Here is a 27,454-nt window from a genome sequence, read left to right on the forward strand (position 1 = left end):
TGGTTCATTCTGGGTTAAACCAAGGGTTTTATTTAATGACTGGGGTTTGCAAAACATAAGATAAACTATTTCAATTGTGAATTGCATTAAAATGGGGTCAACATAATAAATCAATAAGTTATTTTAAAAATGTTATCTTTTATATCATTTAACTCACTCATATAACTCAACTAGATTAGCAACCAGTTTCCTACGTCTCGACCCTTACAATGTAGACATAGGGCTCTGATTTTAGATCTTCTACCTAGAAGGCATAGAAAAGTACAACACAGAAAAAGGCCCTTCGGCCCATCTAGTCCGTGCTGAGCCATTTAAACTGCCTATTCCCATCCATCTGCACTGGGATTATAGCCCTCCATACAGCTACCATCCATGTACCTATCCAAACTTCTCTTAAAAGTTGAAATCCAGCTCACATGTACCACTTTCACTGGCAGCTCGTTCCACATTCTCATGACCCTCTGAGTGAAGAAGTTTCCCCTCATGTTCCTTTATGAAAATGGGGCTTGTGAGGAACTGAAGTTAAAACGCTATCTTGTGTACATAATCCCATTGATCTGGTTCCACCATCGTTTCCATCTGGAGTTTCCCTGCAAGTAGAGAAGGTGACGTAAGTATTCACTAGTTGGGGTTCTGATGTATATTTCGGCAACAATCCCTTTCCTACCACAGATGCTGCTAGACTCCCTGAGTTCTTCCAGCAGATTTGTTACTCCAGTTTCCAGCATCTGTAGTCTCTTGTGTCTCCCTGGGATCCAGTGATGCTGCTCAGACCTCAATATTATTTTGATGCGGGTCCACATGCCCAATTTTGATTAGGCCCTGGAAAAGCCGCTGTGGATTGACAAGAACATTTACAATATCCAAGAGTGGTCATCTATGGACCAAATGGCCTCGTTCTATGTTGTAAATCAATATAAGAAATTTCTCTGCACTTGGAAACAACAGGAATTCTGCAGATGCTGGAAATTCAAGCAACACACGTCAAAGTTGCTGGTGAACGCAGCAGGCCAGACTGCCTGGCCTGCTGCATTCACCAGCAACTTTGATGTGTGTTCTCTGCATTTGGTTTGTTTTTCCATTCCCACTCCCAATCTGTTTTTCTGTTGTTAAAAGATCCTGACTCAAAAGATCATAAGAGCATAATTAGGCCATTCGGCCCATACTTTTTGCTCCACCATTCCACCATGGCAGATTTATTAACCCTCTCAACCCCATTCTCCTGCCTTCTCCCTGCAACCTTTGACACCCTTACAAATCAAGAACTTACCTCCCTCCATTTTAAATATATGCAATGATTTGACCTGCAAAGTCCTCTGTGATAGAGTATGTTGTTGTCGGAGAATATTACCCAGCCTTTTTTCCTTGCGGCCAGTCACAAACGTAACTCCGATTTCAACTGTACTCAATAACCAGACAGGTTTTATTCCAGCATATTAGAAAAAGGATCAGAGTCAAGAACCATTGCCAATTGTCCTCTCTTCAACCCATAATTTTAGGAAAAAAACATACGAATATTTGTTAGGAGCAAAAGCAGGCCAGTTGGACACTTAGGTCTGCTTTGCCATATAGTCAATAATGTCTGATTAACCTCCGCTATGCACTCCTGGCTGTCTGTGACAAACTTTCATTCCTTTGCTTATAAAGCACCTATCTACCTCGGTATTTAAGGATATTCAAAAACTGTGTCCCCAGCCCTTTGAGCTGAAGGCTTCCAAAAATTCAGGATTTCTCTGTGAGAAAGATTTTTTAAATCTTAAAACTACGATCCCTTATTTTTAAACAATGGCCCCATATTCTAGATTCTCCCACAAGAGGAAACACCTCTTCGCATCCAACCTGTCAAGATCCCAAAGGATCGGTTATGATTCAATTAATTGTTCTCAACTCCAGCGAATACCAGACTAGCTTGTCCAACCTTTCTTCATAAGATAATTTGTTTATGCTAATTATTAGTCTGGTAAACCTTGTCTGAACTGTTTCCAACCTATTAATGACTTTCTTCAAATAAGGAGACCAATACTACAAAGTCAAAGTAAATTTATAGCTCTGAGGGCGACACTCTCCACCATGAGGAGGTACCTGGCGTCCCTATCCCAGTCCCTTCCACACCTCCGGGACACTTTCTTCGCCGTTTGTAATGGACCTGCCCGTTATTTCATCCTCCATGCATGCAATCGCCGTTTCTTTGACTTTGTCATGTTAGGATCCTCTACTGTCAAGATGAAGCCACACTCAGGTTGGAGGAACAACACATTATATTCCGTCTGGGTAGCCTCCAACCTGATGGCATGAACATTGACTTCTCTAACTTCCGTTAATGCCCCTCCTCCCCTTCTTACCCATTCTGTATTTATTTATTATTCCCCTCCTTTTTCTCTCTCTCTCTCTCTCTCTCTCTGTCCCTCTCACAATCACTCCTTGCCTGCTCTCCATCTTCCTCTGGGCTCCCTTCCCCCTTTCTTTCTCCCTAGGTCTCCCGTTCCATGATCCTCTCCCTTCTCCAGCCTTGTATCCCTTTTGCCAATCAACTTTCCAGCTCTTAGCTTCGTCCCTCCCCCTCCTGTCTTCTCCTATCATTTCGGATCTCTCCCTCCCCCTCCCACTTTCAAATCTCTTACTATCTCTTCCTTCAGTTAGTCCTGATGAAGGGTCTCGGCCTGAAACGTCGACTGTATTTCTTTCTATTGATGCTGACACTCACAACACGCTGGAGGAACTCAGCAGGTTGAGCAGCATCCGTGGAAATGATCAGTCAACGTTTCTCCAGCTGAGTTCCTCCAGCGTGTTGTGAGTGTTGCTTTGACCCAGCATCTGCAGAGTATTTTGTGTTCCTACTGATGCTGCCTGGCCTGCTGCGTTCCACCAGCATTTTGTGTGTGTTGCATAAATTTATTATCTAAGTATGTATGTATTAGTCACCGTTTACTACCTTGGGGTTAATTTTCTTGCAGGCATTTACAGGAAAATAAAAAAATACAATTGAATGTATAAAAACTATGCACAAAACTCAAAAATAGGGATGAATAGTATGTAACAAATTGTTAAACATCAACCCACCTTAAATATACCAACTTCTCATTTTAACTAAGATGGAATGGAAGTCCATTAGTCATTTTCCTCCTGCAAAAGAATTATGTCCTCAACTGATTTTTCCCACAGTATCACTGACAGCCCCCACACATGATCACCAATAGAAATTCTTCACATAATCCGAATTCCTGTGCAATCTACAGTCCTTCCACCACTGCCTCTGCTCCATCTCTGATCTTCCTACATTGCAATCAGCTAGTGATCTTACAAGCCCTTCGATTATTCAGCCACTCCTTGTGAGTTCCATTCTAGGCAGTTGATTCCATGGCTAAAGTGGTTGATTCCACGGAGAGTATATTGACTGGTTACATTACATTCCTGGTACGGAAACACCAATGCCCTTGAAAAGAAAATCCAACAAAAAGTTGTGGATTCAACCTAGTCCACCACGGGTAAAGCCCTTCCCACCGTTGAGCACGTCAACATGGAGTGCTGTCGCAGGAAAGCTGCATCCACCATCAAGGATCCCACCACCCAGGCCATTCTCCCTTCTTGCTGCTGCCATCAGGAAGAAGGTATAAGAGCCTCAGGATGCACACCACCAGGTTCAGGAAAGGTTATTACCCCTCAGACAGTAGGCTCTTAAACCAATGGTGATAACCACTCAACTTCACTCACTCCATCACTGAACTATTCCCACAAACTATGGACTCACTTTCAAGGACTCTTCATCTCATGTTCTCGATGTTTATTGTGTATTTATTTATTTATTTGCACATTGGTTGCACATCCTGTTGGATGTGGTCTTTCATTGATTCTATCATGTTTCTTGGATTTACTGTGCATGCCCGCAAGAAAACAAACCTCAGGGTTGTGTATGGTAACATATCTGTACTTTGATAATAAATTTACTTTGAACTTTGAAAACTCTTCTGAAATGTCCCTCGTTGGATAGAGAGCAAAGCATCCTGAGCAGACTGACTTCTAAACGAAAACCCAGTGTCGCGAGTAAACAAATCCCTTCCCCCTGCCACTGCCCTGAATAATTCTGGTAATCTTAGCTCCAACTAATCTGAGTCTTCCTGGGCCTGGTTAGCTCACATACATACTAAGAAACAATGACTCATCAGTGGAGTCTTGTGATATCCAGATTAGCTAAAAGCTTTAATACCTTGATTTAATTCTGCACTCTCCTCAGTCAAAACAGCACATCGCTGAAGGACAACTCAATGTCATCCACCTTCTTCAAACTCCTCCTCCTCCCCCATCCACACACATTTCCAATACCAGATGCAGACAGTTAATTAGTTTCTGACAACATCTGGAAAGAGATAAACTAAAAAAAACTCTGTAGATGCTGAAAATTAAGAGCAACACACATAAAATGCTGGAGGACCTCAGCAGGCCAGGCAGCATCTACGGAGAGGAATAAATAGTCAATGTTTCAGGTTGAGACCCTTCGTCTGGACTGGAAAGGAAGGGAGGGTGAGGGAAAGGAGTATAGCTTAGCAGGTAATAGGTGACGCCAGGTGAGGGGAAAGGTGAAATGAGAAGCTGGGAAGTGATATGTGGAAAAGGTAAAGGGCTGAAGAAGGAATCTGATAGGGGAGTCAACCATTGGGGAAAGTAAAGAAAGAGGGACACCAGAGGGAGGTGATGGGCAGGAGAGCAGAAGAGAAGGGGTAAGTGGAAAGCCAGAATGTGGAATAGAAAAAGAGAGAAGGAGAAGGGGAAAGAAACTATCAGAAGTTAGAGAAATCGAAGTTTGTGCCGTCAAGGTGGAGGTTACCCAGACAGAATGTGAGGTGTTGCTCATCCAACCTTAGAATGGCCTCATTGTGGCGGCTGAGGACGCCATGGACTGACATGTTGGAATGGGAATGCCGAGTTGAGTTAAAATGGTTGGTCACTGGGAAATCCTGCCTGTCAGAGTGAAGGTGCTTGACAAAGCAGTCCCCTAATTAATGTAAGATCTCATTGATGTACAGGAGGCTACACTGGAAGCACCGGACACAGTAGATGACCCCGACAGACTCACGGGTAAAGTGTTGCCTCACCTGGAAGGACCTGAATGGAGGTGAGGAAGGAGGTGAATGGACAGGTGAGCACTTGTGTTACTTGCCAGGAGCAAGATCAGTGGGGAGGGACAAATGGACAGTGGAGTCATGGAAAGAGCGATCCCTGTGGAAAGCAAAGAGTGGGAGGGAGGTAAAGTTGCGTTAGTGGTAGGATCTCATTGGAGGTGGTGGAAGTTGCAGAAGATTTGGGAAGAGAGCACTGTTGCTCCCTCCCTTTCCGCTATCCCGTAACTTTCCTCCAGATTCCAAGCAATCCCGAGAGAAATAGAAGCCAAATGCAGGCAACGGGCAACGGGCACTAGCTCAGATAATTATCTTGGTTAGCATGGATGATTTGGGCTGAATGGCCTGTTTTCCTGCTGTATGACTCCATGATTCTAGCTGTACTCCATTGTTGCTGCACTCTATCACTCTATTCTAACACTGATTGCAGGTTGAACAACTCGAATTAAAATGCTCACTGTGTTCAAGTTGCTCCATGGTCCTGTCTCTCTCCATTTCTATATTTCCTCCAAATTACAGACCTCTGATATCTGTATCCCTCTCACTCTAACCACATGAGCATCACCAAATTTTGGTTATTTTGTCAGTTATGCTCCTGTAGAGCCACTTGCTCCTGTAGAGACATAGTGTGTTGTACAGCTTGGTCCTATAGAGACATAGTGTGTTGTACAGGTTGCAAACAGGACTTTCAGCCCACCACATCAGTGCTCCCCCTTTGCCCAGCCCACTTGGCTACTTTAATTCCACATCATCCATAGTGTTCTCATTCAAGTAGCTGTCTAGATATCCCTTCAATGTTGCTACTGTTCCTACCTCTCCCACTTCCCCTTGCAACTCATTCCTTTGTGTGAAAAATGTACCCATCCGATCCTTCTTAAACCTCCTTCTCACCTTGAACCTATGCCGTCCAGCTCTGGGCACCTCTACCATGAGAAACACACAGTGGCTACCTACATTATTACTTGAGTGTGTCTACATTAAAGACTTAATAGAGCTTAGCATTTATCAAACATACTGTACAGTGATTTGCATCATTTGTGTGAATGGCCAACACAGACGTGCTGAAGATGTGCTGGGTGCAGCCCACAAGTATTGCCATGGTTTTGGCACCAATATTGAATGCTCACAACTTACGAACATGTATATCGTTTGGAATGTGGGAGGAAACCAGAGCACCTGGAGGTCACGGGGAGAACATACAAACTCCTTACAGACAGCAGCGGAGTTGAACCCGGTTTGCTGTGAGGAAGTTTCAGCAAGACAACGATAGTCTAAGGCAGTTGTAGTCAAGTGAGACAGCTGCAGGTACCTCTGTTTACTATAGATAGGATAGACTGTGGTAGCGTGTTCTCAAACCAGACAAGTGAGGCCTTTGTAGTGAGACTTTTCCAGAGGTCTTCCTGAGACATAGCATCTCTTTAAACAGTAGGGGGTGCCAGAGACAGATAAGACAAGGATAACAAGAATGTGAAACGTACCCAACAATTAAGGCTCTTGCTAACTTCAAAATATCATCAGCTGTCTGCTTGAAGTTTCGATTGGCTTTAACACCCCTATTGTGAATGGCAATTGATCTTGCGAGTAGGTAATTCAAACATATACAATTTACAACGATCACCATCTGTAACCTAAAAGCCAATTCTGCATAAAAATAGCCGTTTTCTGTTCAAACCTCAGGACAGTGTGTCATAGTCATTCTTTATTGATCCCGAGGGAAACTGGTTTTCATTACAGTTGCACCATAAATAATAAATAGTAATAGAACCATAAATAGTTAAATAGTAATATGTAATTTATGCCAGTAAATTATGAAATAAGTCCAGGACCAGCCTATTGGCTCAGGGTGTCTGACCCTCCAAGGGAGGAGTTGTAAAGTTTGATGGCCACAGGCAGGAATGACTTCCTATGACGCTCTGTGTTGCATTTTGGTGGAATGAGTCTCTGGCTGAATGTACTCCTGTGCCACCCAGTACATTATGTAGTGGATGGGAGACATTGACCAAGATGGCATGCAACTTGGACAGCATCCTCTTTTCCACCGTGAGAGAGTCCAGTTCCATCCCCACAACATCACTGGCCTTACGAATGAAGGGTGCTATCCTTGTGCACAAGTACTGTAAAATAATCAGAATGCTTGAGTAGTGAGAGTGTGTGTGTTCTGGGCTCAGTTATTTAATTGATTTTATTCTAGGTGATGAGAGTTACTTTGACAGGTGGTGTCAAAGTGAAAAACAGCGTTATGCTTACTACTGTGGTATTGCGCACTCATTACTACACTACTGTGCCAATCCAACTGGAGTGGTTAAAGTGATATTCTAGGTTTGGTGGAAGGGTTTAGGAGAGATAAGCACCCATCATCAACACCAATCCTCAATCATTTGCCCAGTGTGGTATTGTAGGCCTCAGTCAGCAGCTTGCTTCCATCAACTGAAGTGTGATTCTGGGTGTTGCCAAACTCCCAGTTGGCAATAAAGACAGACTTACCAGTAATCCTCCAGAGCTGCTCCGAATCTGAGCACCACCCTTACCCCTCCACCTCCCACACAACAGCCTCTGTGTCACATGGTCTTGCACCTATCTATTCTGCACTTTCTCTGTAACTGTAATAGTTTGTTCTGCACTTTGTTATTGATCTGCCTGGTACTGTTGTGACAGATTGATCTGTAAGGAAGGTGTGCCAGACAAATTGTTCACGAGCACTTGAGATTTTACAGATGTTGGAAATCCAGAGTAAAGCACACAAAATGCAGGAGGAACTCAGCAAGTCAGGCAGCATCAATGGAGGGAAATAATGAGTCGATATTTCGGGCCAAGACCATTCATCGGGACCCTGAAATGTCAATTCTATTTGTTTCCATAGACATAGCAGCCTGACCTGCTGAGTTCCTCCAGCATTTTGTAAAACAAAGTTTTCACTGTAGAATAGTAAACCAATTAACCAAAACATGGGTGAGTCCCAAGTGTGCATTGGGAAGACCAAGCCATTGCTTTCATCTCCTGTAACTCGTTCGCTCTATCCTAATTGTCATTAATACAAACTGAAGGCTTACTTACTTATTTATTTTACGTATTGAGATATGGTGTGGAACAGGCCCTTCTGGCACCCAGCAAACCCCAATTCATCCTAGCCTAATCATGGGACAATTTACAATGACCAATTAACCTGTGCTATGTTTTCGGACTGTGAAAGGAAACTGGAGCACCCGGAGAAAACCCACACGTTCACAGGGATGCAGCTAATAGGGTGATTATTTAATTATTTTAAACTGCTTTTCTGAACAGGAGCATGGCAGAAGCCGGTGTGGCCCTTCTTCAAACCAAATGAATGCGGTCAGAGGTTACAGTTCCATCTTAATTCCAGCTTGAGCAGAAGCTGGTGTGGTCAAGATAGCAAGAAGAGGAACTAGGGCCATAGAAGTCACAGAAAACTACAGCACAGAAACAGGCTCTTTGGCCCATCTTGTCCATGCTGGACTATTATTCTGCCTAGCCCCATTGACCTGAATCCGGACCATAGACCTCCATCTCCCTCCCATCCATGTACCTATCCATATTTCTCTTAAATGTTGAAATAGAAACCGTATCCTACACTTCTGCCGGCAGCTCGTTCTACACTCTCACTGCCCTCTGAATGAAGAAGTTTCCCCTTAAACATTTCAACTTTCACCCTTATCTGATGACCTCTAGTTTTAATCTCACCCATCCTTTGATGGTCCCTCTCAAGACCAAGTTTTATTCCCATCCTCGTCCGGGCTGTAAGGAGCAGCATAAAACAGTCCAGAAATAATGAGCCAAAACTGGAAGGGATGTTGGCACTAGCCTCTGCCTAGGTCCCACACACTGCTGAAGAGAGACAGCACATCAATGGGCTGCAAAAATTCCTATCACCTAGGGCATTGTAGTTACGCTTCCTTAGGGATGATGTTTGTTCCAACACAGGCATGTGGTGGTTTCTATGACAACCATCAAAATACAGAAGGAAATGTATTTTTAGGATCTGAATCTCACCACATTCGTAAATGTGAATAGATTACTGCAATAGGCATGTTATTCAGATCACGGATATGATTTGCTTTAAACCTTTCATGGTTACAAAAGCATTCCTAAAGATAAAGACCAGCTTTATTTGTCACATGTGCATTAAAATATGCAGTGAACTGCATAGCAACGCACACAAAATGCTGGAGGAACTCAACAAGTCAGGCAGCATCTATGGAAAGGAATAAACAGACCCTTCTTCAGGACTGAAAAGGAAGGGAGAAAACACCAGAATAAAAGGGTGCCTGACCTGCTGAGTTCCTCCAGCATTTTGTGCCTGTTGCGTTGGATTTCCAGCATCCGCAGATTTTTTCCGCATTAGTGAGATGCATCTTTAGCCAGAGGGTGGTGAATCATTGCCAGAGAGAGTTGTGGAGGCCTAGTCATTTGGTTATGTTTAAAGTGGAAATTGATAGATTCTTGATTAGCAGGGGCATCAAAAATTACAGGGAGAAGGCAAGAAAATGGAGCTAAGATGGATAATAAATCAGACATGATTGAATGGCAGGGCAGACTCAATGGGCCAAATGGTCTAAGTCTGTTCCTATGTCTTATGGTTCATGTCAACATCTAATACAGTCTGCGGATGTGCTGGGTCAGCTGCAAGTGTCACCATGCTCCCAGCACCAACATCCCACAACTTACTAAACCATAACTTTTTGGACTGTGGGAGGAAACCCATGTGGTCACAGCGAAAACGGGCAAACTCCTTACAGAGAGTGGTGGGAGTTGAACCCCGATCGCTGGCGCTGTGAAGCTTTACACTAACTGCTACATTGCCGTGCCGATTCTACAGCAGTAACAAAAAGAATGATGTTCTCTGCTTGGAGGTAGCAGAATCAGTTTTATTATGTTTGATCTTGGGAGCTGAATTCAACTTATCAGAATTCAACTTATGCCTCTTCCTCTCATATGGCTAAGTGTAACAGACAGCAAACTCAATTATTCAAATGACATAGGTTAAATATAAAAAAATACAAGCTGGAACTGCTGTCAATATTTCAGGCTGAAACCCTGTAACAGGATTTCTTCCCACAGATTCCATTCAACCCACTGAGCTCTTCTCGCAGATTTTTCTGTTCCAGATTCCAGCTTCTGCAAATCTTGTGTCTCCAAAAAGAAACTGTTAATCAAGCAGACGGTTACAACAAAATTAGACTTTGTTGAAGCTCACTCAGCTTTCGCCCAATGGCTGAGCCAACTTAGGCCCAGATTTGAAATGCAAAAAAAAGTGCAAATGATGGAAATCTGAAACACAAAACAGAAAATATCAGAGATTTTCAACAGGTCAGGCGGCACCTGTAGTGGGAGAAACAGAATTAATGCTTCAGGTTAATGACTCTTCGTCAAAATTGGAAAGATGAGCTCTGGATGCTCTGTCACTGGAAATATTGAAGGCTGAAGTTAACAGATATATGGAAACAGGGTATCCAGAAATGTGGGGTTTGAGCAAGAAGGCGGGAGGAGAAGATGGCAGCGCGCCTGCATGTGTGCAGCCCTCTGGTGAAAAATGATATCGTATCTGTTAAATAGGGGCCGTGGACAATTCTGATTTGATGGAGAATGGACGTGAAAGCACAGAGGAACATCTGGAGAAATTTCTGAAACGCCTATTCGCTGCTGTCATTACTGCGTGGTCAGGAATCTTTCGGAGGATAGTCATCAAAATCCCCGGCCTTGCCTGCTTTTGGCGACCGAGAAGGAGGTCGAATCATTCGGACAGAGATGGCGCTCAGTACTTGGTGTCGGAGAGCTGATCAGAGCTCGAAGTTTTCAGATGACTCAGATTCGGATTGTGGTCGGCATGGCAGGGAGAGTTTTTCTTCCTTCTGCTGTCTGCATGAGATGTGGGACATTTGAGAAACTTTGAACTTTACTGTGCTCACGGACTTCTTCATCAAGTTATGGTACTGTTACACTGTTTGTAACTATATGTTATAATTATGTGGTTTTGTCAGTTTTTCAGTCTTGGTTTGTCCTGTGTTTTGTGATATCACACCAGAGAAAATAATGTATCATTTCTTAATGCATGCATTACTAAATGGCAATAAAAGAGGACTACGTGTCTTCATAATCATAAAGTGGAATGAGTTAGCAAATTGGTCATGATCCCATTGAATGGAAAAGGAGCTCAAGGGTCTGTGAGAATGGACTCGATTCTCAACAGGAGCAAACTGGGACAATAGGAAAACAGTGGAAGGTCACCTAAGTAACGTACACACCCATTGCTTTAAGCACTTCCTGTCTCATTTCAACTGGTAGGCCCTCATCTATTCCACTGATTATAATCTCAAAAAGCTTGTCAAACATGATGTCTTTTCATGCATGCATGCTCACTCTGCTTAATGCTCTATTTATTCTCTAAATGCCCTTCACCACTTTCTTAAAATCACTGTCAAAGTCAAAGTTAAAAGTGAAAGTAAATTTCTTATCAAAGTATGTATATAATCACCACATGCTAACTTAAGATTCACTTTCTTGCAGACATTTACAGGAAAATAAAAAAAACAATAAAATTTATGAAAAAACAATACACAAAGACTGACAAATGTCCAATGTACAAACAAATACAAATTGTGGGAATAGTAATTAAAACATAAGTAAATAAATAATACTGAGAGCACGAGTTATGAAGGCCTTGAAAATGAGTCAGACGTAAGGCCAACCGGTCTATAGCTCCTGGCATTCTTGGTATGGCACAGTAGCTTGACAGTGACAGCAATCACTAATCAGGGTTCGATTCTTGCTGCGTTTTCTAAGGAGATTGTACGTTCTCCCCGTGACTGTGTGTGTCTCCTCTGGGTGGTCTGGTTTCCTCCCGCATTTCAAAAGTGTATGGTTATAAGATTAGTGAGTTGTGGGCATGCTATGTTGATGGTGGCAGTGTGACAACACTTGTGGGCTTCCCGTCAGCACAATCATTGCTGAAACGTTTCGATGCAAATGACACATTTCACTACGTATATGTTTCCAAGCAAGTGTGACAAATAAATGTAAAACTTTCTCCCATGGTCCACCCTCCTCTCCTATCAGACTCATTTTTCTTCAGCCCTTTATCTCTTATACCTATCACCTTCCAGTTTCTCACTTAATCCCCGCTCCCCCAACCACCTTCCCCCAGCACCCGGTTTCACCTATAACCTGCCAGCTTGTACTCCTTCCACTTTCCTAACTCTTTATATTACCTTCCTTCCCTGTCCTGATGAAGGCTCTCAATCTGAAACACACTGTTTATTCCTCTTCACGAATGCTGCCTGACCATCTGAGATCCTTCCAGGATTTTGTATGCATCGCTCTGGATTTCCAGCATCTGTGGAACCTCTTGTGCTTATGATTTGGCAAGGATTCTCCATAATCTCTTTTGGCTAATGGAGTCAAGTATAACATCAAAATAGGCCATGCACATTGATTTATTGTAAATTTAAGACCATGTCTTAAGCAGATAAAGAGACATCAATAGAGGGGTATTAATACAGTAGCCAGCACCTTTTTCCCAGGGCAGAAATGGCTCATGCAATTGGTGGAAAATATAGAAGCAACCTCATAGGTAGTTCTTTTACATTGAGTGTGGTAAGTGCAGGATAGAGGTGTATAAGATGATGAGAGGCATAGATAGTGTGGAGTGCCAGCATCTTCTGCCAGTGGTAATGGCTAATGTGAGAAGACAATGTGGGATGTGAGTATGGGGGAAGTCACAGGTAGGTCTTTGGTTTTAACACAGAGTGGTAAATTCATGAGACAGTCTGCCAGTAATGGTGGTAGAAGCCAGTACATTACGGACATTTAAGAGATGTGGATGAAAGAAAACTGTAGGGCTATGTGGGAGGGAAGAGTTAGATTGACCATGGAGTGGGCACAATTTTGTGTGCGGTACTGCCCTATGTTCTATGATGATAGCACCTACTGAATACTCACTGTGATCCTGGAGAGATCTCCCTAGCTGTGATCCTGGGGAGATCTCCCTAACTGCTGGGAGTAAACAACTGAGGAAGATCCTTGTAACAGTTTCCCTACAATACCCATCGGGGTAATCCCAGGGTTCTACTACACACAATAGGGTAAACCCAATGTCCTACAACACCCAACGGGGTAATCCCAGTGTCCTACAACACACAACGGGGAAAACCCAGTGTCCTACAAAACCCAATGGGGTAATCCCAGTGTCCTACAACACACAACAGGGTAATTCCAGTGTCCTACAACACATAACAGAGTAACCCCAGAGTCCTACAACACCCAACGGGGTAATCCCAGTGTCCTACAACACACAACAGGGTAATTCCAGTGTCCTACAACACGTAACAGAGTAACCCCAGCGTCCTACAACACACAACGGGGTAATCCCAGTGTCCCTACAACACACAGCAGAGTAATCCCAGTGTTGTATTATACACAGCTGGATAATCCCAGTGTAATTACTTCATCAGCTTTTTCCTTTCTTGAAAATAGTGAGAGTAATGGCGTCTCAGAGACTCTCTGACTCACCCTCCTCTTCTCAGATGAGGGAAGAGTTCATTAATCCACATAAGAAGTACTCCCCTGCCACGCTTTGGTACTTCTGCAGGAATTATTTCTGCTTGCCTTGTTCACAGTGAAGCTACTCCTCAGTGCCCGGCTGCTCAGGGTGGAATATGACAGTAGCACGGTGCAGATGATACTTGGTAATCACAACCTTTCACAACTTCAAGGAACTGCTTCTGAAAGTGTTCTCAATTGCCCACAGCCTCAGCTCACACAAGCAAAAACCAGCCACCCCTCTATGGACTCTGTCTATACCTCTCCCTGCCTTAATAAAGCAGCTAGCAATATCAAAGACTCACCCTCCCCAGACAATCTCTCTTCTCCCCTCTCCCATCAGGGGGAAGATACAAAAGTCTGAAAGGATGTACCACCAGGCTCAAGGACAGATTCCACCCTGCTGTTATAAGACTACTGAATGGATAAAATAGACTCTTGACCTCACAATCTAACTCATTACGAATTTTCACTTTATCATTTACCAGCACTGCACTTTTTTGGTAGTTTTTACACTTTTTTCTGCATTGTTTTACCTTATTTAACCAATTTCCCCCGGGATCAATAAAGTATGACTATGACTATTGCAGCTCAAGGCGAGCAAGTTGTGGCAAGTCAAGGGTTGACGTAATGTCCAGGCAATGATAGATTGCAGAGAGTGCAGACAGTCCGGGCAATAAAAGTCTTTGAAGAGCTTAGCTTCCCTTTGTATAGCAGATTCCCAGAGGCACTTTGGCTTGCTGGACACCAGGTCAAATAGAAAGGAATGATGCAAAACACACACACCAACTAAGGGACAATTGTTTTACTAACTTCAAAACAATATCAGTTGTCAACTTGTTGTTTCTATTGGCTTTAACACCTGTATTGTGAACAAAGTGGTCAATATCTGTAACTGCTATTTCATTCTGTATAAGAATGGTATTTTTCTGTTCAGAATTCAAAACAGGTGTAATGTTGTTCTCCTTGTGCACTAGTAAAACACAGTATAATTGAGGAATGAATGCAAATCTGCATAATTCACTTTTTTGATATTGCTATTGGTTTAGCATTGTCACACATACCAATATGAAGTAAAAAGCTTGATTTGCATACCATTCAGAACATCCAATGCTATGCAAAAGCTTATATACAGGTAGAGGTATATATAGCTAGCAGGCCTAAGACTTTTGTACAACAACAAAAGCACTGTGTAATGATTTGATTGGTGTAAGCATATTCTAAAGCACTGTACAAAAGTCTTAGGCACATATATATAGCTCAGGTGCCGAAGTATTTTGCATGGTACTGTAGTAATTTTATGTATTGCACTGTACTGCTGCCACAAAGAAAAAACAAATTTCATAACATATGAAATGATAAACCTGATTCTGATATGATTCTCTATTGTGGACTGAGAGTGGGAAGGTGGCAGGGAGAGGGAAATCATGGTTGGGAAAAGGGGAAGGGAGAGGGGAGGGAGCTGGAAGTACCAGAGACATTCTGTGATGATCAATAAACCAATTGTTAGGAATCAAATGGCCTTACCTGGTGTCTCAGGGCTGGTTTTGTCTGCACCTGTGCCACCCACCCCTGCCCCCGGCTCTCCTGCTCTGCCACCCTTCCCCACACCCCTCCCACCATGCACCACCCTCACCATTCCCAACATCATTTGCTCCCACCTGATTTACAAACTCACTCTCCACTCCACGTTGACAAACAAGGTACTGTACAAAAGTCTTGGACCCGCTAGCTATATATACCTGTATATGTGCTTTTGCACACTATTGCTGGTTCTGAATGGTAAGCAAATCAAGCTTTTTACTTCATATTGGTATGTGTGACAATGATAAACCAATAACAATACTGTACCAAAAAATTGGTATATTGCCTGTACTTTTACATTCAATCAGAATGACCATTGCAGTTTTATGAACAAAAAAAATAGAAGTAGCACTAGGCCATTCATCCCCTCATGTCTATGCTATCATTCAATATCACTCTGGAGCCTATTTGACCCGAGTGCACATTTTTATATTAACCATCTATCCTTTAATTTCCTTAATATCTGAACATCTATCAATATCCATTCTTATACACTTTCCACAACACTTGAGTTCAAAGTAAATTTATTCTCAAAATACATACATGTCACCATGTACAACCCTAAGATTCATGTTCTTGCAGGTATTCTCATTAAAACACAATAGGATCAATGATAGACTGCACACAACAAGACAGAAAACAACTGATGTGCAAAAGACAACAGTACGAACACAAAAAGAGCAATAAATATTGAGAATATGAATGAACAGTCCTTGAAAGTGAATCTATAGGTTGTGGGAACAGATCAGTGTTGGGGTGGTGAAGTTATTTTCTGTGGTTCAAGAGCCTGACGGTTAAGGGGCAATAACTGTCTCTGAACCTGGTATTTGGTCCTGAGGCTCTTGTACCTCCTTCCTGATTGCAGCAGCGAGAAGAGAGCATGGCCTGGATGCTGGGGGTCCTTGATTGTGGATGCTGCTTTCCTGTGAGAGTGCTCTGCGTAGATGCACTCAATGATGGGGAGGGCTTTACCTGTGATGCACTGGGCTGTCTCTTCTACCTGTTGTAGACTTCTCCATACAAGGGCATTGGTGTTTCCATACCAGGCTGTGATGCAACCAGTCAATAAACTCTACACCACACATTTATCGAAGTTTGTCAAAGTTTTAGATGACATGTCGAACCTTTGTAAATTTCTAAGAAAGTAGAGGTGCTGCCCTGCTTTCTTTGAAATGGCATTTACGTGCTAACCCAGGACATATCCTCTGAAATTATAACACCGAGAATCTTGAAGTTGCTGACCCTCCCTACCTCTGATCCCCTGATGTGGGCTAGATCATAGATCTCTGGTTTCCTCTTCCTGTTGTCAATGACCACCTCCTTGGTCTTGCTGACACAGAGTGAGAGGTTGTTGTGGCACTGCGCAGCCGGATTTTCCAACTCCTTCCTATTTGCTGATTCATCATCACTTTTTATTCCGCCAGCGACAGTTGTGTCATCGGCAAACTTAAATATGGCATTGGAGCTGTGCTTAGCTTTACAGTCATAAGTATAAAGCAAGTTAATCAGGGAACTAAGCAGAGCCTGGTGGTGCACCTGTGCCGATGGAGATTGTGGATGAGATGTTGTTGCCAATTTGAACTGACTGGGGTCTGCAAATGAGGAAATCGAGGATCCATTTGCACAAGGAGGTACTGAGGCCTAGGTCTTGGAGCTTATTGAATAGTTTTGAGGGATTGATAGCACTGAATGATGAGCTGTAGTCAATGAAGAGTATCCTGATGTATGCATCTTCACTGTCCAGAGTGAAGAGCCAATGAAATAGCATCTGCTGTTGGCCTGTTATAATGGTTAAGTAAATTGGAGTCACCTTTCAGACAGGAGTTGATACGTTTCATCAGCAACCTCTCAAAACATTTCATCACAGTGGATGTAAGCACTACTGAACAATGGTCATTGAGGCAGGTTACCACATTCTTCTTAGGCACAGGTACAAGCGAAGCCTGCTTAAAGCAGATGGGTATCTCAGACTGCCGAAGTGAGAGGTTAAAGATATGGATGAACACTCCAGTCAGCTGATCAATACAGGTGTTTAGTATTCAGCCAGGGATCTTGTCTGGGCTGGATGCTTCCTGTAGGTTCATCCTCCTGAAGGATGCTCTCACATCAGCCTCAGAGACTGAAATCACAGGGTCACTGGGGGTTGTGGGAGTTTATGAAGGTACCTCCATGAGTACAGAATTCCAAAGGTTCTTTTTTTCCCAGGAATCCCATCTCCAGACTTTGAAACTTTGATTCCTGGCTCCAGATATTTTCATCAGGGGAATTATTGCCCCAGTCTCTGAGCACCATAAGAATTTTGTATTTTTCAGTGAGATCACCTCTTGTTTTTCCCACATTTAAGATGGCATAGACTGCCTAACTTCTCCTCAAGGAATAAACCTATCATCCCAGGAGTATATCAGTTAACTTTAAGTTTAACAAAGGTAATTAATGATATTGACAATCCTGAATCTGCGAGATCGTTCACGGATGTCCTTCAGGGGAGGAAATCCACCATTGTTACTCACAATGATCTGTGTGAGACTTCAGATCTACAAATGTGAATGACTCTAAGCTAACTCAGGGAACTGGTTTGCCTTCTAATGCCTCTAGTTACAATCTCAAAAAGCTCAATGATATGTTTATAGAATATGATTTCATAATCTATGTTTACTCTACCCAGTAGTACAGTTATTTTTAAGTGCCCAGTTACTACGTCCTTGATGACAGATTCCAACATTTTCCACATGCAGTCTAATGTTTTCTCTTCCTTGCCATTCTGAAGTAATGGAGTTATATTTGCTACTCTGGCCTCCTACCTCTTCTTCTCACCTGCCTATCATCTCCCCCAGGTCCCCTCCTCCCATGATCCACTCTCCTCTCCTATGATTCCTTCTTCTCCAACCCTTTGCCTTTTCCACCTATCACCTCCCAGCTTCTTACTTCATCCCCTCTCCCCCACCCACCTGGCTTCTACTATCACCTTTCAGTCTGCCCTCCGTCCCTCCCCTAACTTTCTTATTCTGGTATCTTCCCCCTTCCTGACGATGGGTCTCAGCCCGAAATGTCAACCCTTTATTCATTTCCGTAGATGCTACCTGACCTACTGAGTTCCTACAGCATTTTGTGCATAGTTACCAGCATCTGCAGAATCTCTTTGGTGTTGATGATTTGTATGGGCAAGATTCTCACCTGTCTGACTTACCGTGGTGGCACGGCTGTGACTCAGAGCTCAGCATGTGAGGGTCTAAAAGTGCAAACTCCACCATATGATCTGTGGGTACCAGGGACATACTCCATGCAATAGTGAGAGGGTCTGAGGAACTGGTTCTCACAAAAGCCACTGACCTTCTGACATTATTGGCTTATAATTAGACTGGAGTAATTTGCTTGCCAAAACTGTGGCAGTAATTTATATTCCTATAAATGCCTGCAGAATAATGAACACTTTATAGCACACTAGAAAGTTGGAAGTCGCCAACAACTGTATGATGTGAAAGAAATTAGCTTGGGGATTAAAGACGCACATGGATGATTTGGGATGCTTTTGAAGGTGATAGCAAGGTTTCCTAAGTTTCTGGACATCACAGAGGCATGAATGTTGTAGCTGAGAGGTCACCTTATGATGAAGGAGCAGACATGATATAGAACAACTCTCCCCAACAGAACAGCACATAAAACACGCTGGAGGAACTCAATAGATTAGATAGCATCAACAGAGAGGAATAAACAGTGAACATTTGGGCCGAGACCCTTCCTCTGGATTGAAAGGGATGAGGCAGAAGCCAGAATAAAAAGGTGGGGAGGGGAAGGAGGAGGATCCTTCATTAAGGACCGTCCCCAGCACCCAGAACATGGCCTCCTCTCATTGCTAGCATCAGAGAGCAGGTACAAGAACCTGAAAACACACAATCAATGTTTTAGGAACAGCTTCTTCTTCACAATCAGATTTCTGAATGGACAATTAACCCATGTACGCTAACTCACTATTTTTTTCTCTTCTTGCACCACTTATTTATTTTATTTTAAAATATATTTCATTATAATTTATAGTCTTTATAAATTATTTATTGCACTATACTGCCGTAGCAAAACAACAAAAATATGACATATGCCAGTGATACTAAACCTGACTCCAGTTCTGAGTACAAGCCAGGTGTTCCCCCTCACCTGCCTGAGACGAAGACGGCAGCAGGGGAATGGAATCCACCAGCAGTTTCCTTTCCAAGCCACACATTCTTCTGCCCTGGAAGTATGGTTCCTTGCTGGGACTGAGTCTGGAACTCTCGTTCCTTACCAGGAGAAATGCAGCAGTAGATGAAAGAACTCTCTGCCAGGTTCTCAAAACGCAGTTACAAAGTAACACTGAATGCCTGTCTTTCTGGCCACACCTACATCCTGTAAGTAAATTTAAAATGCCTATTTTAGTGCAAAAATATAAGGTTGAGCACAAATGAACAGATTATTATTTTGAAATGACAATTGCTCCTTTCGCTGTGAAACCGTTATCTATGGGTGAAGTAATTTCAACTGCAATGGACACCGAGCGCCACACACTGGTAGCTGAGAGTACTAATATGCATGCTTCCAATCTACACACACGCACAAGGTAAAGGAGCATCTCTTGTTACCAGAAATCTGAAAGAAAAAGACAAGAAAATGAGAGAAAACGTGACTGCATTGGAAATAAAATATATTTAGGACATATTTCTTCTCTCAAAGGGCTTCAAACTTTTGGAATTCTCCATGCCAAAGAGCTGTGTATGCTGAGCCATTACATATTCAAGGCTGAAATAGATTTCTGGACAACGGGAGACTCGGGAGTTGTGTAGAACAAGAACAACAATGGAGCTGAGGCCAAGTTCGAATAAGCCATGATCTCATTGAATGGCAGGATGGTTGATCTATGCTGGTCTCCAGCATTTTGTGTGTGTTGCACTGATTTTTTATGTTTTTCTGAACAGTCGTCAAATCAAACAGCATCCACGTCAAAGTAAGTCTACTTAAAAGAATTGTGTGGCATTATCATTTTTGGTGCTATCCTGCCTTTGACTTTCTGGGAGAATTGCCTTTATTGCTTCATGATCCATGTCCATACACTTCCCTACATGATATTCCATCTGCCACTTCTTTGCTCATTCTCTCTACCTCTCTGAGCCCTTCTGCAGACTCCCTGCCTCTTCAACACTATCTGCCCCTGATCTATCTTTGTATTGTCCACAAATATGGCCTCAAAGCTATCAATTTCACCCTCCCAATAGAACATGAAAAGATGTGATCCCAACACCAACCCCTGTCAAACATCACTAGTCACCTGCAGGTCACTAAGAAAAACTTTATTTCCACTCTTTAGTATAATACATTGGCTCTAATCATGATAAGCAACCTCATGTGTGGCACCTTGTCAAAGGCCTTCTGAAAATCCAAATAAACAACATCCACTGACTGTTATTTTCTCAAATTTCTAACAGAACTGTCAGGCAAGATTTGCCTTTAAGGAAATCATGCTGACATTGCCCCCATTTTATCATGTGTTTCCAAGTACCCCGAAACCTCATCCTTAATAATGGACTTCAACATCTTCCCAACCACTGAAGTCAGGACAACTGGCCTATAATTTACTTTCTTCTGCCTTCTTCTCTTCTTAAAGAGTAGAATAACATTTGAAATTTTCTAATCCATTAGACATAGGAGCAGAATTAGGTCATTCATCCCATCAAGTCCGCTCTGCCATTCCATCATGGTTGATCCTGGATCCCACTCAAACCCATACACCTACCTTCTCGCTATATCCTTTGATACCCTGGCAATCAGGAAACTATCAACTTCCTCTTTAAATATACCCATGGACTTGGTCTCCACTGCAGTCTACGGCAGAGTATTCCACAGATTCACTATTCTCCTCCTTACAAAAAAGGTCGTCCCTCAATTTTGAGGCTCTGCCATCTAGTTCTGGATACCTCTACCATCCTTTACCTTTCCACCTTATCTAGTCCTTTCAACACTCAATAGGTTTCAATGAGATCCCCCCACATTCTTCCAAATTCCAGTGAGTACAGACCCAAAGCTGCCAAACACTCTTCATATGTTAACCACTTCATTCCTGGAATCATCCTTGTGAACCTCCTCTAGACTCTCTCCAATGACAACACATCCTTTTTGAGGTACAGGGTCCAAAACAGTTGACAATATTCTAAGTGCAGCCTGGCTAGTGTCTTATAAAGACTCAGCATTATCTCCTTGTTTTTATATTCTATTCCCCTTGAAATAAATGCCAACATTGCACTTGCCTTCTTTACCACAGACTCAACCTGTAAAGTAACCTTCTAGGAGTCTTGCATGAGGACTCCTTAGTCCCTCTGATGTTTGAACCTTGTCCCTATTTAGATAACCGTCTGCTCTATTGTTCCTTTTACCAAAATGCATTATCATACATTTCTCAACACTGTATTCCATCTGCCAATTTTTTGCTCATTCTCCCAATTTGTCTAAGTCCTGCTGCAATTGTATTGCTTCTTCAGCCATACCTACCCCTCCACCTATCTTCGTATCATCCGCAAACTTTGCTAAAACGCCATCAATGCCATTATCTAAATCACTGACAAACAATGTGAAAAGTCGCTTATTCCCACTCGCTGCCTCCTGTCTGTCATTTCTCTATCCACGCCAGTATCTTCCCTGTAATGCCATAGGATTTTAGCAGCCTCATGTGTGGCACCTTATCAAATGCCTTCTGAATATCCAAGTAAATGACATCTACTGCCTTTCCTATGTCCACCTGCTGGTTACTTCCTTGAAGAATTCTAATAGACTTATCAGGCAAGATTTCCCTTTACAGAAATCATGCTGACTTTGACTGATTTTATCATTAGTCTCCAAGTACCTTGAAACCTCATCCTTAATAATAGTCCAACACTTTCCCAACCACTGAGGTTAGGCTTTGTCAGCCATAGTTGCCTACCCTTGCTCTGAGAATTTCTTCCTCTGTGGGACATATCTTGCGCCTTGTGAGTTCCCAAAAACTTCAGTCATCTGTGCTCTGCTGTCATCCCCGACAATTTCCTCCTCCAATCCACCTGTGCAAGTTCCTCTCCCGTGCCTCTGTAATTCCCTTTATTCCACTGCAATACAGATACATGTGACTTATGCTTCTCCCTCTCCAACTGCAGTGTGAATTCCATCATATTATGATCACTGCTTCCTAGGGGTTCCTTTACATTAAGCTCCCTGATAAAATCTGGGTTATTACACGATACCCACTCTAAGATAGCCTTTCTCCTAACAGGCTCTAAAAAAACATCTCATAGGCATTCAACAAATTCCCTCTCCTGCGATCTGACACCAATTTGGTTTTCACAATCCCTTTGCATATTGAAGTCACCCGTTACAACTGTGACATTACACTTATTACACACCTTCTCCAGCTCCCTTTGCAATCCCAACCCCACATCCTGGTTACTATTTGAAGGCCTATATCTGATTCCCATAATTTTTTTTTACCCTTGCAGTTTCTTAACTCCACTCACAAAGATTTCACGTCACATGCTGGTGATAATAACCGGCATTCTGATTCTCTGTCCCTATGTTACCTCTTTCTAAAGAGGTAATTCCATCTCTTACCAACAGAACATCACACCTTCCTGCTTGTGCTTTCGATACAAAGTATATACTTCGATGTTAATCTCCCAACTATAGCCTTCTTTCAGCCACAGCTCAGTGATGCCCGCAATGTCATACCGACCCATCTCTAATTGCTCCACGAGTTCATCCACCACCTTATTCCGAATGCTTTGCGCATTTAAATACAACACCTTCAGTCCTGCATTCTTCGCCCTTTTGAATTTTGCCTTTGTGGTACAATTTAATTCTTTGCTCTTGTTAACATTTGCACCCAATCATTGGCTTGTCTTTCCTGACATTCATATTATACCCATCATCTACTTGTAAACCTGCTGGTTCGTCTCAGCTCTGTCATGCTGGTTCCCATCCTCCTGCCATATTAGTTTAAACCACTCTCAACAGCTCTAGTAAACCTGCCCGCTAGAATATTGGTTCCCCTTGGATTCAAGTGCAACCTGTCCCTTTTGTACAGGTCCCACCTGCCCCAGAAGAGGTCCCAATTATCCAGAAATCTGAATCCCTGCCCTGACCCAATTCTTCAGCCACTCATTTATCTGCTACCTCATTCTATTCCGATCCTCACTGTCACGTGGCACAGGCAGTAATCCCGAGGTTACTACCTTTGAGCTCCTGCTTCTCAGCTTCCTTCCTAACTCCCTGAATTCTGTCTTCAGGACCTCCTCCCCTTTTCTACCCATGTCGTTGGTACTCATACGTACCACATCTTCTGGCCCTCACCCTCCCTTTTCAGGATATTGTGGACACGTTCAGAAACACTGCAGACTCTGGCACCTGGGAGGCAAACTAACATCTGTGTTTCTTTTTTGCATCCACAGAATCGCTTATCTAACCCCTGATGAGAGAGTCCCTGATTACTGCTGCCATACGCTTCAGTTCCCTACACGTCTGAGCCACAGGGCCAGACTCAGAGCCGTTGTTGCTTCCCCCAACTAGGTCAATCCCCCTCCCCCCCACAATACTCAAAGTGGAGTACTTACTGTTGAGGGGAGCAGGCATAGGGGTGCTCTTCACTATCTGACATTCACCCTTCCCTCTCCTGACTGTCATGCATTTATCTTTCTCCTGTAGCCTTGGGGTGACCACCTCCCTGTAGCTCCTGTCTATTACCTCAGAACCATTCAGTTGTTCAGTAATGCCTCCACAATCTCTTCTGCTGCCTTTTTCAGATAAAGGAATCTGACAGGACAGGAAGGAACATGACAGGAGAGGAGAACAGACCATGGGAGAAAGAGAAGGAGGAGGGGACCGGGGGTGGGGGGGAATGATAGGCAGGTGAGAAGCAGTAAGAGGCCAGAGTGGGGAATAAAAGAAGCGGGAGGGGGAGGAATTCTTTTTCCCCCGAAGGAGAAATTGATATTCATGCCTTCAGGTTGGAGGCTACCAACATAGAAGATGTTGCTCTTCCATCCTGAGGGTGGCCTCATCTTGGCACAAGAGGCCATGGATCAGTACGAGAATGGCAATCGGCATGAAAATGCTTAGCCATTGGGAAGTTCTGCTTTTGATGGATAGAGTAGAGGTGCTCAATGAAGTGGACCCCCATTTATGAAGGGTCTCACCAATGTAGAGGAGGCCATGTTGGGAACACCGTACTCAATAGACAACCCCAACAGAATCGCAGGTGAATTGTTGCCTCACCTGAAAAGACTGTTTGGGGCCTCGAATGGAGGTGAACGGACACTAAGGCCACTTACAGAGATACAGTAAGCGCTGAGAGGGAGATTAGTGGGAAGACCGACTGGACAACGGAATCACGGAGTTGGGCACATCAGGCAGCTGCAGAGACTTCATCGTTATCTGTCGCACGCTGCACAACCTGATGAGCTGCAGGCATCAGCAACAGCCAGGGGAAGGAGAGCAAGGAGACCTAAAGACAAGGGCTCCAAGGCAGGGGGAGTAACTGCACCACAAGGACTGCAGAGGTTTAAGTCCTGGGGACAAATAGAGATAGGCAATGCTGGCCTTTCCTAAAATGCTCTTTAAAATGAATAAAACACAGAGAGAATTGTGCAGTCATCACACACAAAATGGTGGAGGAATGCAGCAAATCAATTAGCAGCTATGGAGAACCTGGTGAAGGATCTCAGCCCAATACACCAATGGTTTATTCCCCTCCATAGATGCTGCCTGACTTGCTGAGTTCCTTCAGCATTTGCTGCGAGGCTCAAGATCTCTAGCATCTCTTGAGTTTATGATTGTGAGATGATAATCAATTGCATATTGGGAATCATTTACCATCATCGCCCGAGGAACATGGCAGCATTGGCACATCTAAGTATTTCACAATTATGTGGCCTGCTGCCATTTTACGGGTAAAGCACCACTAATTTTTTCTCCACAATCAACACTCATTTCATGTACGTTCAAGTGATGAATGTGATGCAACCAACCCACTTGAAAGATAATCTAGTGAAGGCAGCAGCTGCCACACCCTTTGAGATTTACCTCTGGACCTTTAGGTAGGCTTTTTGCACCGTGTCAGAATCCACTTCAATGTTACCACTATCTTGCGAGTACTGTATACAATGCCATTCAAAATGATAACAATTGAAAATCATGACATCCATCTGTAATTAACACACCCAGATATTTTTCCTCCTCTACAACCTTGTATGTGGGTAGAATTGCAGTTTCTCTGTCTGTGACAATGACATAACAAAGGAAAGTATGCATGAATAAACACACACAAATGGGGTATGGGGCAGCAGGTCAATGAAAATAAATAGAAAGGTATGTAATAAAGAGATAGAGGAGCGCGAGGAGGTAGGAAAGTGGAAAGGGAGGGGTTGTATTGTGGATGGGGTGTGAAGGGCAGGGGGATGGGGCAATGGAGGGAGGTGGGGGACGAAAGGGTGTGTAGAGGGTAGAAGGACAGAGTGAGGGATTAGGGTTAGGAGGGTAGAGGGGTAGGAGGACGAGAGTAGGGGACGGACGGGGTTTGGAGAAGGGAAGTATAGTACCGCGGAATGTAGTTTTTTTTACAGCTGCTGCCGGGCCGCAGCAACGTGAAGGGAAGGAACCGGAGATAAGCAGAAGAGAAGCGTTTCACAGCCCCCGGCAGGCCACGGCCCCCGAGGCCGGCGTTGGGGGAGGGGAGAGGAGCGACCAGCGGAAGTGCGGGGCGGCGCGGCTTCGCGGATGCCTTCCGGTAGACGATTGAAGATGGCGCCGCAGCTGGGTGCGGAGGAATGAGGGAGGAGGAGGAGGGAAGGAAGGGGCTCTGCTCGGTGATCGGACTGCGGGAGCTCGGTCGGAGATTGGATGAGAGTGGCTGAGGGCCGGGGGAAGTCCGAGGCAAGAGGAAGGCCACGTGGAAAAAGAGGAGAGAGGGGGGTTTCAGCCACAAAAGGAGCCGCTGGTTCACCCCCTTGAACTGTGGGCGGGGGTGTTCAGACCAACTGGGAGGTTTTTAGTTTTTTATTATTATTTTATTAAAAGAAAAGTATATAAAGTGAGTCATGGCTTCAGCGTCTGGCAACAACGACGACGACCTGACCATCCCCAGAGCGGCCATCAATAAAATGATCAAGGAGACGCTGCCGAACGTGCGGGTGGCGAACGAAGCTAGGGAGTTGGTGGTGAACTGCTGCACCGAGTTCATTCACCTTATTTCTTCGGAGGCCAACGAGATCTGCAACAAGTCGGAGAAGAAAACCATCTCCCCGGAGCACGTTATCCAAGGTGAGGGGTGTGGGGGTCCGGGCCTCGGTAACTTTTCCCTCTTCCCCCGGGCAAATAAAGAGAGAGTGGACGATATACTTCCTGTTTCCTCGCAGGCTCTCTTTAATTTACTTGGGAAAGTTAGGTGGAGAGTGTTTTTAACAAGTCAGCTAATAGGAAATTAATACTAAAAGCAGTTCTGAGGTTTCTCGTTCTTCTCCCCCTGGTATCTACGTCCTGCACTGGGCAATGTTAGCCGCCTGTCCAAGTGGTGAAGTCTTATGATCGTGCTTGTAGAGCAATTTTGATCATCGGATGGTACCAAGTTAAGAACATGAATGGAGAAAAAAGTTTTGCTTCACTATTTGCATGAGAATATGTTAGAGTGTTTATACTGATATTATGGAATGAATGTAAATAGTTTTATAGTTAACTACAAATTAAAATAAGGCAACATCGTTAAAACTGATTTGATATCTTAAATGCGTTTAAATTGTTTTTTTAGTATTTTCCTGTTTTCAACTAGCAGCACAAATGAGTACTTTTGTATATGAAGTAGGTACTTCGTATTGAAGTAGTGAAGTTTTTTTTTAAAGTCACTTGATTGCTGAGAGTATAAAACATCTAGAGAGATAGCATATTAGTCTTCTGAATTATAAAGATGGATCTACATTTCCAATTGACTAAGTACAGGTGTTAGTATGAAATGTTATATGCTTTAACTCAGTGAAGTATTGTTTTGATGTAAAATCAATCCAAATTTTACCAATTATCTTATTCAACCCATGCACATGATTTATTTAAACTGTAAAGCTGTAAGAATCTTCGTGTACATCTGCGTTTTAATATTTCTCTGAATGAGGTAAATAAGCAGTTCAGAGTTCTTTGATTTTACCAGAAAATTTTGTTCTATATCCAGT

At 43.4% G+C, this 27,454-nt stretch overlaps 1 protein-coding gene and 1 long non-coding RNA gene across 3 annotated transcripts in view; one reads left to right on the plus strand and one right to left on the minus strand.

Moving 5' to 3' along the window:
- On the minus strand, positions 1–26,007 carry LOC140206271 (uncharacterized). 2 transcript variants are annotated; one of them, XR_011888102.1, is made up of 4 exons: positions 25,835–26,007; positions 25,320–25,513; positions 19,404–19,631; positions 1–590 (listed from the first exon to the last, which is right to left on the minus strand). It is a non-coding gene; the product is annotated as an uncharacterized lncRNA (long non-coding RNA). The 2 variants fall into 2 exon arrangements; XR_011888103.1 differs by lacking the exon at positions 25,320–25,513.
- dr1 (down-regulator of transcription 1) overlaps positions 26,008–27,454 on the plus strand; it is a 41,812-nt gene continuing 40,365 nt past the window's right edge. The window contains exon 1 of the mRNA XM_072274599.1: positions 26,008–26,555. Within this exon, the coding sequence (XP_072130700.1) occupies positions 26,333–26,555 (223 nt within the window). The 5' untranslated portion in view covers positions 26,008–26,332. The remainder of the gene's footprint in view (positions 26,556–27,454) is intronic.

Source organism: Mobula birostris, chromosome 12, assembly GCF_030028105.1.
Source record: "Mobula birostris isolate sMobBir1 chromosome 12, sMobBir1.hap1, whole genome shotgun sequence".
In the NCBI taxonomy this organism is placed as follows: domain Eukaryota; kingdom Metazoa; phylum Chordata; class Chondrichthyes; order Myliobatiformes; family Myliobatidae; genus Mobula; species Mobula birostris.